The sequence below is a fragment of the Penaeus monodon genome, chromosome 8 (assembly GCF_015228065.2).
Source record: "Penaeus monodon isolate SGIC_2016 chromosome 8, NSTDA_Pmon_1, whole genome shotgun sequence".
Lineage (NCBI taxonomy): Eukaryota > Metazoa > Arthropoda > Malacostraca > Decapoda > Penaeidae > Penaeus > Penaeus monodon.
In genome coordinates this window covers 48,822,322-48,834,821 of record NC_051393.1, presented here as the reverse complement: position 1 = coordinate 48,834,821, position 12,500 = coordinate 48,822,322, and the positions used below count along the sequence as shown (strand labels likewise).

Sequence of the window (12,500 nt, the reverse complement as noted above, 5' to 3'; positions counted from 1 at the left end):
AATCTTCATGTACAGGAGTAAAAATAACAGCAAGTTGAAACAACATTAAAACAGAGCTTTACCTACCACTAGTATCACAGATGTACATTTTTTATGGATACAAAACAAAGTTCAATATCTTTAAATGCTGTACTGTATCCCAGCATACAGTAGATGTCTAATATATGACTAAGAAACAACTAAGCATACAGTATGAAGTAATGATATTAAATTACATACTACAAAATAAATTTTGTAAAGGTAGTGTGGTTATCGATTCTTGTTTCTGTTATCAAAGTAAGAAATTTGATAAAATTCCAAAGGTGATGTGATATGAGAGCATTGTAGCATTTATAAAGAGTTTTGTGCTAGAACAATTTTTTTAAAGACATATTCACCATGAAAATTTAAGAGCAAGATAATACTATGGCACTCATTCTGTCTCAGCACCAAGAGGAGCCATTGCCTGGGTCATGTGACACTTCAGATGCCGATTATAATTAGCTTTAGTAGTAAAAGCCTTCCCACAGGACTTACACTGATGGGGCCTTTCACCTGTATGTGTGCGAAGGTGTAACTTATAATTATAACTTGAGGCAAAAGATCTGTCACAGAAAGTGCACGTATGAGGCCTTAGCAATCTATGGGTTGTCCTTACATGATGATTGAGGTTGGAGCGATAATAAAAGGTTGCACTACAGAGGGAGCAGGTGTGCGTTTTGGTTCCTGTGTGACGATGCAGATGGTCCTGAAGATCAGCTCGCCTAGCCAGAGTTTTGCCACACACAGGGCATACTGCTCCACCTTCACCTGTGTGGCTGGCCATGTGTGAAGAATAGCTAGATGGTGTTGACAAAGTCTGACCACAAACCTGACATGAATAAGTAGGCCTCTGACTGTTGTGTGTGGCTAAGTGAGCTTGTAGGCCAGAAGCTTTGCTAAAGCCTCTGCCACAAATAGAGCAGTGATGGGCGTAATGCCCTTCATGTTCAGCCAGATGCCTGCGATAAACGGACTCCAAAGCAAAACCTCTTCCACATATCTGACATCTATGACTGAACTGACCAGTACAGGTGTCATGGTGTGTTTGCATATTGCTACGGTGACTGAAACTCCTTCCACAGTTCTCACAAACAAATGGTTTCTCTCCTGTATGAGTTCTCATGTGCACTTTCAGGTTCCTGTTGTTTGCAAATATTTTGGAGCACACATTACATTTGTTTACTTTCTTTTTCTGTGTATGAGTTTTCATATGTGATATAAGAGCCTGGAGGGATGTACACTCTTTTGAGCACACTTTACAAGCCAAGCTGTCTTGTGTATGATCTTCCAGGTGTTTCTTGAGTTTAGCTTTCCTGAAGAATATATTATCACATAATTTACATGGGTATGTCTTGTGAAGCTGAACATGTCTGGTAAGTGCCCTCTCAGAGCTGAATTTTTTACGGCAGGTATCACAGCTAAAATGAAATGCATAAGCTTTATGCCTTCGTTCAATGTGTCTGACTAGCGCCTGACGATTTGAAAACACCTGGTCACACTGACGACAAATCTGCAACTTTGCATGTTTTTTGCTTTTGACGTTTTTAGCCAACAGAGTAGGTTGTGATATTCAGTTGCTTCCTCTATTTTCTTGGCTCATCTTGCACAACAGTGAGGACACAATGGCGAGTTCTCAGCTTCATTGTTTTCCGGTGTTTCAACAGCAATGTATCCTTGACCACTCGTCTGCTCTTGGTTGTGGCTGTCCGGAGATTCATCAATAACTTCTTGACTGTGGATTCCTATGTCCTCCTTCTGATGGCCGCCACTACCAACAGAGCCTATGTCCACTGACTCTGGGGAGGTAATCTGGCTGACTTCCGAGCTAGAGATCTTAGGCTCTTCTTCCTCCACCATCTCGAGCACTCTTGCAGTTCCTCGTCATGAGATGTGTCTTTGATTGAGGCAGGAGGATCAGTTATGAGGTTGCAGTCGCAATCCTCGATGTCTATATCACAGTCGACAAAGACCAAAGTGTTGTCATTGGTGGCGGGCTTGCTGAGGGGCTGTTGCGATTGGGGTTGGGGTTGTTGTGACGGAGGTTGCTGTTGCTGCTGCTGAGGTTGCTCCAGCTGAGCCACTGTGGGATTTATGATTGGATTCACGTGATTCTTCTGCTGCTGCTTGTTGTTTGGTGTGTTGGTGTTGATGATGGTGTTGCTGATGAATGTGCTGCTCAGCAAGGAGTTGTTGTTGATGCTGCAAATGCTGGTGCATTTGGTGGTGGTGCTGCTGTGGCATCTGGTGGAGAGCTACAACTGGAATGTGATGATGTTGCTGCTGCTGATGTTGGAGCTGCATCCCTTGCAACTGGTGGCCTGTCTGGTCCTGTGGGAGCTGTGCCACTTGGAGGTGTGGATGCTGATGGTGCTGTGTCTGTTGCTGTTGTTGTTGTTGTTGTTGCTGTTGTTGTTGTTGTTGCTGCTGCTGCTGTTGTTGTGCTGTTGATGTTGTTGATGCTGATGGTGGTGATGATGGTGATGGTGGTGATGCTGCTGCTGATGTTGTTGCTGGTGTTCTTGTTGTTGTTGCTGTTGTAGCTGCCTGTATGTACTAAGCCTGACACCATGTTTCTCGCAGGATGCTTCAACTTTCGTGCTGAGATATTTCCTGTTGGGCAGTTCAGGAGAGGACTGGGTTAAAGAATGCAATGCTAAAAAAGGCAGATTAATGTCACAGAACAGTTTCAAGATTCTTCTAGGAGTGTAACAATCTCACACAGAGAGAGAGAAAGAGAGAGAGAGAGGAGAGAGAGATGAGGGAGAGAGAGAGAGGCGAGAGAGAGAGAGAGACGAAGAGGAGAGGAGAGAGAGAGAGACGAGAGAGAGAGAGAGAGATAGAGATAGAGAGGAGAGAAAACAGAGTGGAGAGAGACAGAGAGAGAGAAAGAAAATCCTCCAAATTACCTATACAAAGACAGTCGGTGTTCCAGAATTTCCAGTTCATTGATGAGATGGAAGCACTTGCTACAGATGGCCGTGGAGTGCAACAGGTGACGAGGCAGCACAGTGCCCACTAAGCTGCAAGTTTGTCTCCCACACTTACCTAGTTTATGTAAAGGCAGGAGGAAATTTTACATTGAATAAGATGAAGGTTACATAAAATTCATAAAATATTATCATTGATAAATTCAATAACAATGCTATGATGTTAACAAAATAAATGTTGCCATACTCAGTCACAAATTCACATATGCCAATATGCTTAACATAATATACATCTACAAAAACCATAAAAAAACCCCACTTACTTTGGACATCACTGTTGCCAGGGAGTCGATGGAGCAAGCGGCAACTGTCTCCTCACACGCCCCTCTCTGCCCCCATCATGCTGGCTGCTGGTTCCTCTATGACAAGGTCGCAAACCAGACACACTAGTCCCTCACCTCCACCAGTCATAGAATCCTCCTCTTCCGTACGTTTCTTTTTGAAGGAGGTGATGGTTCATTCTGTTGAGAGGTTGGTGAGTTTGTGTAACCTGTCATTTTACTTTTCAGAAAGAAACATTATGAAGAAGAAGAAGAAGAAGATGAAAGACAGACAGAAAAAAAAAAAAAAAAAAAAAAAAAAAAAAAAAAAAAAAAAAAAAAAAGAAAGAAAGAAAGAAGAAGAAGAAGAAGAAAAAAATGTATGTATGTATACACATATATATATACACATATATACATATAAATGTATCTACTCTGTAAGACATGACGTATATTCTTTGCCTTCATATAGGCAGGAATGAATTAAACTTTGAGGTATATTTTAATTCAGTTCTATTCCTGCAAAATGAATATAAGATTGAACATCTGGCACTAATGCTAATGTGGGGACCAAGCTAACAGGTCTATAACCACTTTCTGCAGGTCAACTTCTACTAAGAACACACCTTGGCTACAGCAGCGACCAATGACTCAATGGGACATGTATCACTCCTTCTGCTGGGGACAACAAGAACGCCACTGCCAATCATGCTCGCATTACTGATGGCTCCCTGCTGGGTCTCTGCTATGGTAGTTCCCCCACTGCATGAGCCACACAGCTGGTTGTCGGTGCCTGCTTCCGAGGTCTTCTTCTTGAGATTCATATGAGTGCATGACTGGAGGAATATGAGAAGTGGATAATCATTCTGGTACTTATAATTTAACTAGAGAATGACCATATATCATGACTATCAACAAATAATAAGAGTGAAAAGAACATAGACTGATAAAAAGGAGCTATGTCTTCAAAATACCTGTACTTGGTCCACCACAATGTTCTTGTTTGTCCAAGACACTCCTGGTGTGTGCTGTGGGTGGTGGCTGAGGTATTGATGTGGCACTGACACTTCTCTGAGTGTCTGTGGGCTGAGTAATAGACATTGGTGGAGCTACATTGCCTGATGGTGGTATAGAGTGGACCACATGCTTCTCTGACGGGGCTGCAGCCTGTTCAAGGTGACGGGAACTTGTTGAAGTTCCTTGTCCAGCACAGTTCTAAAAGAATCAACAATGGAAGGTTTTAATTTGGGTCATATTCACTATAACAAAGATCTGCTGTATAACTGCCGATGCCAGAATGGCATGCACATACATGTCATGTCCACTGTGATTTTAGTTTATTAATTTGGTATATGCATATATAGACCACAAGCACTCATGTTACTAATTCTACTTATCTCACTTGTATATATAGCCTTTCCCTTGATTTTTGGCAAGATTCTTTTTTATTTCTAATTACTAATGGTATTATTAATATCACTATAATAATCATTATGCTAGTGATAATATAACATAATATAATTTAATATAATTAGCATCAGAATTTTTTCCCTAAACTTCAAAGAATAGGGAAAACAGGTAGAAGCAATGTAAGGCCTACTAACTGACTCTTGTTAAATGAGAACTTATGCTGGCATCTATTTGTAAACAAAATTCACAAAACAAAAACTACAGTGAACAGCACAATTAAATGAAATGTGTACATGCAAAAATGTAGCATTAAGATGTTTAAGTATGCTTATGCTCACATGTGACTTCAGAAGACTTGGACTAGTATATAGGTTAAAGACACTGCATACTATACTCATAGGGAAAAGATAAGAACTACTACTGATTTACCTGCACATCTGAACGATTTACAGCTCTGTGATCAGTACGTGTTTCAACCCGCCTGTCAACAACATCAGTACTTGCTGATAGTTCAAAGGCGTGAGATAGGGCAGGAAGGGTGGAATCTGAGCCCCTGGCAAGGGCTGATAATCGTAGTGGGAGCGGGTCATTGAGGGATCCCCAGAAGGCATCCCCATATTGACATTAACTGCCAGGGTGTGGCTGGTGGCACCCCGGGCTGTGGTCTTCACTTGAGGGGAGTCCACCTGGTGCTCTTGTGAGGGGAAATTCTCTCCACTGGGTCCAGCCATGGGTCCCCAATGCCCATTCCAGCCACACACTTGTTCCAGGCTGCATCCAGACGACAGTCAGTATAGGAATAGGTGTAGGGGTGGGTAGTATGGTTGGCAGCTGAGGCAGAGCGAGATGTGCCACAATTTCCCATCCCTTCCCACCCCTTCCGCTGCATCCTCTGTATAAACCCCCATCCGAGAGTAGTCCTCATAGGACGCCGCCCTCTGCTCGTGATGAGTAGTGTGGTTGGGCCTCGTCACTTCCCCACCGCATGATGGGTAAGTCCCGCCATTGTAAACTCCCTCCTGTGGTAATCTCCGCTGGCACACTCCATGGCATACTGCCGAGGGTCAGCAGAGGCATCACAAGGCTTGAGGAGTGAGTGATGCCTGTTCCCTGGCCTTGTCTTCCCAGATGCCCCACTTCCTTGTAGAGGCTGTCTGATGATCCTGGGATCATGTCACTTAACCCCCCTCGCATGCTCTCACTCAGGTTTGCAAAATATGTAGATCCTGAAACAAAGCCTGGCATTAAAAAAAACAACAACAAAAACTTGAAATCTAGGTTTAACTGGAATCAGAAAAAGGTGCATGAAAGAAAATAAATTACATTAACTATAAAAGGAAGGAGGCTTTCAATACCTAATTTATTAAAAATTGAAAAAAGTCAAGTACATGAAAATACATGAAAAAATAAAAGTTGCAGCTACATTCTATTTGAACAAATCTGCTACTTTGACTGAGAGAGAATGCAATCACTGCATCAAGCTAGAATACCTGTAGAACAGTTCTGTAACTTTTAAATGTTCCAAGAATGAATGAATCATAGAATTAAAAAAAATTATGGGATAAGTCATCATCAAGCTGAGTTATATTAATCTCAACTGGTTTCTATATACTTCCAAGTGCTTACCAGCTGAGGGTGATGCATGGGGCATGGCATAAGTGTGCTGCTGAGGTGGAAGAAGGGGAGAGTAGAGAGGCGGCTGTGCTGTCATGATTGGCCTAAGGAGGGTCTGCTGAGAGTTCAAAATGGGCGTGTAATAGTAGCTGGTTGTGGCGTTAACCTGCCCAGTTGAGGTTCCGTTCCCTGTGCTGGTTCCTCCTACTGCTGCGCCTGCTCCTGCTACTGTTCCTGTCCCTCCTCCATGAGCCATGTGATAGCTTGAGGATGTGTTATTTGTAACACCGCTCCCACTGGCAGCTATTGTCACGTTGCCACCTCCCCCTCCCCCCCTCCCTCATTATAAGTGGTTGGAATTGCTGAGGAGCCACCACCACCACCGCCTCCTCCTCCTCCTGCAGCAGCACCTCCAGCACCATCTGCTCCTGCTGTATCTCCTTCCTGCACTGCGTTGCTGCCATTTCCTGCATGATAGGCAGAGGACACAGCCACTCCCCCATTACTACTTGGGCCCCCTCCAGCCTCCCCTCCTCCATGATGGTAAGTAGTATGAGCTGCAGCTGCACTTCTGCATCCCCCTGCCACTTGTCTGTGGGCTTGGTAAGTGGATGTGAGGTTGCCAACACCCCTGCCTCCTTCGGAACCCACCCTGCCTGCTTCACATACAGGTGGAACGACAGAATTATCACACACGACCTGCTCTTGCTTGTTGCTTCCATTGCCATTGGCACTCCCATCACTGCAGCCAACATTACCATGGGCGGTAGTGTTGTTTCCCCGTGTGGTTGTTGCCATGATGACTGGTGGTGCTAAAAATATCACTCTTGCTTCCTCCAAAGGCTACATTTGCCATGGCTGTTAGACATCCTCCAAACTGGCAGATTTCAAGTTACTGGTGATACTGGATCCCCAATAACTAGGCATTGCATAATTCCTGGAGAAAAAGAAATTCAATTAGATAAAAGAATTTATCAAATAATCTTTCAACAGCTATCTATAACCCAATTATGATTTTATTTATTTAAAGGAAAAGTTTAAGCATTACAGTAACTATTTTTCTTTTCTTTTCTTTCTTTAGGATTCTCTCTCTCTCTCTCTCTCTCTCTCTCTCTCTCTCTCTCTCTCTCTCTCTCAGCCTCCAGGCTAGTAGAGTGGTAATGTGTTGGCCTCTCATCCAAGGGGTCGGTGGTTCGCGCCCCGCCCAGCGCGAGAAGTTGCAACTGTCGCCTGGTGGTTACTGCTGTGGCTGGGCACCACGGCGGGCAAGAACTAAGTTCAGCCGAGTCAGCAACAGCTGATACGTAAGTTAATCGGCATTATTTGACACAGGCCGGGCTCCCCTCATGGGCAAAGCCCGCGCGAGGCTACGCTTTGCATATCGGACTTTTCTCTCTCTCTCTCTCCTTTTGGCATTCTCATCTTTATTCTTCTACTCCTCATTATATATATATATATATATATATATATATATATATATATATATATATATATATATATACATATACATCACACACACATACACACACACACAGATACCATCATCATCATCATCATCATCAGTCTGGGTCAGTCCACTGCAGAACGTAGGCCTCTCCCAATCTTTTCCAACTTTGTCTGTCTTGTGTTTTTTGTTTCCAGTCTCGGCCCCCAAATTTCGTTATTTCGTCGCGCCATCTTGTCATTGGTCTGGCCCTTGGTCTCTTTATATTATCTATAACCCAGTCTGTTACATTCTTTGTCCATCTGTTATCCTGTCTCCGATGTATATGACCTGCCCATTGCCACTTTTTCTTTTTGATGCTTGCAAGTATATCTTCTATTTTTGTCTGTTCCCTGATCCACGTCGCCCTCATCCTATCTCTTAGACTAATTCCCAGCATCAGTCTTTCCATCCCTCTCTGGGCACTTACTAGTTTCCACTCCAGTAATTTGGTTGTAGTCCATGTTTCTGATCCATAGGTCAAAACTGGTAGGATGCATTGATTAAAGACTTTTCTTTTTAAACATAATAGCAAAGAACCTCTTAGTATGCTACTGTGTCTGCCAAAGGCGCTCCAGCCTAGACTGATGCGTCGCTTAATTTCCTCTTCGTTAGATGTGTTTGTCTGTACGAGTTGTCCTAGCTATATATACTTGTCCACTACCTCTAGCACTTCGCCTTGTACTTGTATCTGTTCGAACTGAACTCTACTGTTGAACATGATCTTAGTCTTTTTCTTGTTCATCCGAAGTCCGATTTCAGGACTTTCTCTATTTAGATCATTATTAGTTGCTGCATTTCATTTGCAGATTCACTGAAGAGAAACAATATCATCTGCAAATCTTAGATTGTTTAGATATCGTCTCCTATATCTGATACCCTTTCCGTTCCACTCTAGCTTTTTGAACATTTACTCAAGACAAGCTGTAAACAGTTTTGGTGAGATGGTATTGCCCTGTCTAACACCTGTTTTAATTGGGTATTTGTGAGATATAAGATAGATATATATATAGAATTATAGATAATATATAGATAGTATATATAATATATATAGATATAATGATAGAGAGATATAGAATATAGTAAATAGATAGAGAATAAGAGATAAGATAGATATATATAAAGAGATATATGATATAGAATATATAGTATATATGAGATAGAGATATGAATAATAAGAGATAATAGATAGATAAGATAATAAGAAATAGATAAATAAGATAGATAAGAGAGATAATAAGAAGAGATATATGATGAGTAAGAGATATATAGAGAGAAAGAAAGATTATAATATATAAGAATAGTAATAGAGATATATATATAGTAAATAGATATAGTAGATATATGAATATATATAATATATACAGATAATAGAATAATATATAGAGAGTATACATATATATAATACAGATAAATAGAAGAAAGTATATATAACATATATATTATATAATATAAATGAGAATATATATAATATATAAAAAATAGTATATAGCATGATGATAATGAGAATAGTATATAGATAAAGAGATTATAAGAAATTAATATAGATGATAATATATAGATAGAGTAGATAATATAAATATAATATAAGAAGAAGAATAGATATATATAATATATAAAGATATAATATGATAGAAATAATATATTAAATATATAGTATATATAGTATTATATATATAGATATAGATAGTATATATATTATATATAGATGATAATATAGATATAGATAGATATATATAGATATTATTTATATAAATAGATATATAGATATAGATGATATAGTAAATGTATATGATAGAGAGTAGTAGATATAGATATAATATCAGAGATATATAATTAGAATGATATATATAATATATATTATTATATAAGATATAGATATATATATATATATAGTAATATATAAGAGATATAATAGTTATATATATGAGATAGTATATTAGATATATATATAATATATATAATACTATATATATATATGATAGATATATATATATATTATAGATATAATATATATATAATAGAGTATATATATAGTAGATATATATATATGAGATATAAAATGATATATATATAAGATATTATAGATATAGATATATTATATATATATATATATAATATATATAGATATAGTATATATATATTAAGATATATAATATATATATAGATATATATATATATATAAATATAATACATATATATATAATTGATTATATTAGAGATATATATATATATATAATATGATTATATATATAGATATATAGATATATATATATATATATATATATATATAATATATATATTAGATATAGATTATAAATATATAGAATATGATATATATATTAACTAATATATATAATATATAATATATATAGATATTAATGATATATATATAGATAATAATATATTATATATATAATAATTATATATTATAGATATATATATATATATATATAGATATATATATATATATATATATATATATAATATATACTATATATATATATATATAATATATATATAATATATATATATATATATATATATATATATATATATATATATATTTTATATATATAATATATATATATATATATAGATATATATTAATAGTATATATATATATATAATATATATATCTATATATATATATATATATGATATATATATATATTAATATATTATATATATGATATATATTATATATATATATATATTATATATATATATATATCTATATCTTATATTATATATATATATATATATATATATATATATATATAATATATAATATATATAATATATTATATATTATATATAGCATAGTATATATATATATATATATATTAATATATGTATATATATATATATGATATCTATATATATATTATATATATATATATATATATATATATATATTAATATATATATATTATTATATTATATATATATATATATATATATTATATATATATTATATATATATATATATTTATATATTATATATATAATATATATATATATTATATCTATATTATTATATATATATATATATATATATAAAAAATGAAATATCTATATAATATATTATATATATGTATTATGTAGTATGTAATATTATATTATGTAGTGTGAATGGCTTGTGTGATATGTATTGTATTATAGTGATGTAGTATATGATGTATGTATGATGTGAGTATATTTATGTGATAGTGGATATATATATATATATTGGCTATATTATAATATATATATATATATACTATATAATAATAACATATATATATATATATATATATATATATAATATATTTATATTATAATATATATTATATATATATATTATCATAACCCTACACTTATTGTCTATATATACACAAATAAATACATGAAACCTTATTTTTATTATGTGAGAGCCTAGCTATTTTTCAATTTACACTCTGTGTGCATACAACTGATAGTAAGAAGAAGTATGCATAAAAGATTCTTGAAATCTATCATGATATGTATTGTAAAACATGATTACTCCATCATTGTTATGCAAATGGATAGAAAAATAAAAAATTGTCTATTATATATCATGTATGCATACATATTTAAATATACCTTATTATATACCGTTTTATAAACATAATAAACCAAGTAAAGAACTAATTTGTATATCATAATAGAGTCAATTTTTATCATAATGTGTTTCTCAACATTATGTTCAACCGGTGATATAGATATATTTATAAATGAAATGTATACATAAAACAAATTATCAAATAAAAGAAGTATAATGAGGAATAGTAACAGAGTTAGGGTAAGATAAATGAGAAAATGGAGAAAAAGGTCAGAAATACTTCAGTCCAATAAATTTAAACAATGTCACAGCTATACTTTATCTAGTACAATTATAAGATATACAATGTAAATACTAACATACATGATTATTTCTATAAATAGGGTAAGTATATGTATCTGTAATGAAAGATTATCCATATTGGTTAGAAAGGCTATAGACATATATACATGGTAGTTAATTAATAATTACTTATTATAATAATTATATGAAACATGTAATTTCAATACACATTATAAATTTTATTATCCATACAATTAAAACTTTTAACAAGTTTCTTTCTATATAATTTCTACTGATTGTACATTATAAATTTAAAGTTAAAATATTTAATGTAAAAATGTAAGATAAACAAAAATGATTAAAGAGAAAGAGTATAGACAACAGGAAGAAGAGGACAGGAAAAAGATATTGGAAAGCCAAGAAGTCCATGATTAATAGCCTTGTTCAAATAAAGTTCATACAATCAAAATATAAAAATTATACAAGAAAACATTAACAATAAACAATGTTCATACCAGTAAGACAGTTGTATCAAGTTAGGGAATCATACAAGTAAAGAATTATGTCAAGGAATATACGCATGATTTATAAATTACAAATGAATTTAAACTTATTCATACACATTTTTTACATCTTAATTTTAAAAATAATTTGTTAATTTAATTCCAAATGGACAATTACTGCTAGTATAGATACAGTATAAATTAGAAGTTGATTAAATTTAATGTATGACTTTGTGTAATTATTGAGATGATTGTATTGCGATTTTGAGCGGAAACATTGGAGAGAAATGAAAAAATGTTACGGAAATGAAAATATTACGGAAAGACCCTGTTTTTTCAACTAAAAAAAAAAAAATTTTACTATGCATATTTTCT

The 12,500-nt window shown here is 34.7% G+C and overlaps 3 protein-coding genes across 3 annotated transcripts in view; all 3 read right to left on the bottom strand.

Moving 5' to 3' along the window:
- The window catches only part of LOC119575991 (zinc finger protein OZF-like), a 2,484-nt gene extending 606 nt beyond the window's left edge, over positions 1-1,878 (bottom strand). Inside the window, exons 1-4 of the mRNA XM_037923518.1 lie at positions 1,643-1,878; positions 638-1,439; positions 517-534; positions 220-347 (exon numbers count right to left, since the gene is read on the bottom strand). Coding sequence (XP_037779446.1) covers positions 220-347; positions 517-534; positions 638-1,439; positions 1,643-1,878 — 1,184 coding nt within the window. The remainder of the gene's footprint in view (positions 1-219; positions 348-516; positions 535-637; positions 1,440-1,642) is intronic.
- Positions 1,879-5,599: 3,721 nt separating this feature from the next.
- LOC119575990 lies at positions 5,600-7,254 on the bottom strand. The gene is made up of 2 exons (XM_037923517.1): positions 6,305-7,254; positions 5,600-5,904 (listed from the first exon to the last, which is right to left on the bottom strand). The coding sequence occupies exons 1-2, from the start codon at positions 6,546-6,548 to the stop codon at positions 5,600-5,602; spliced, it is 549 nt and encodes a 182-aa protein (XP_037779445.1). The 5' UTR covers positions 6,549-7,254.
- Positions 6,602-7,090, bottom strand: LOC119575989 (glycine-rich cell wall structural protein 1.0-like). Its single transcript, XM_037923516.1, has one exon. The coding sequence runs from the start codon at positions 7,088-7,090 to the stop codon at positions 6,602-6,604; it is 489 nt and encodes a 162-aa protein (XP_037779444.1).
- Positions 7,255-12,500: the final 5,246 nt, after the last annotated feature.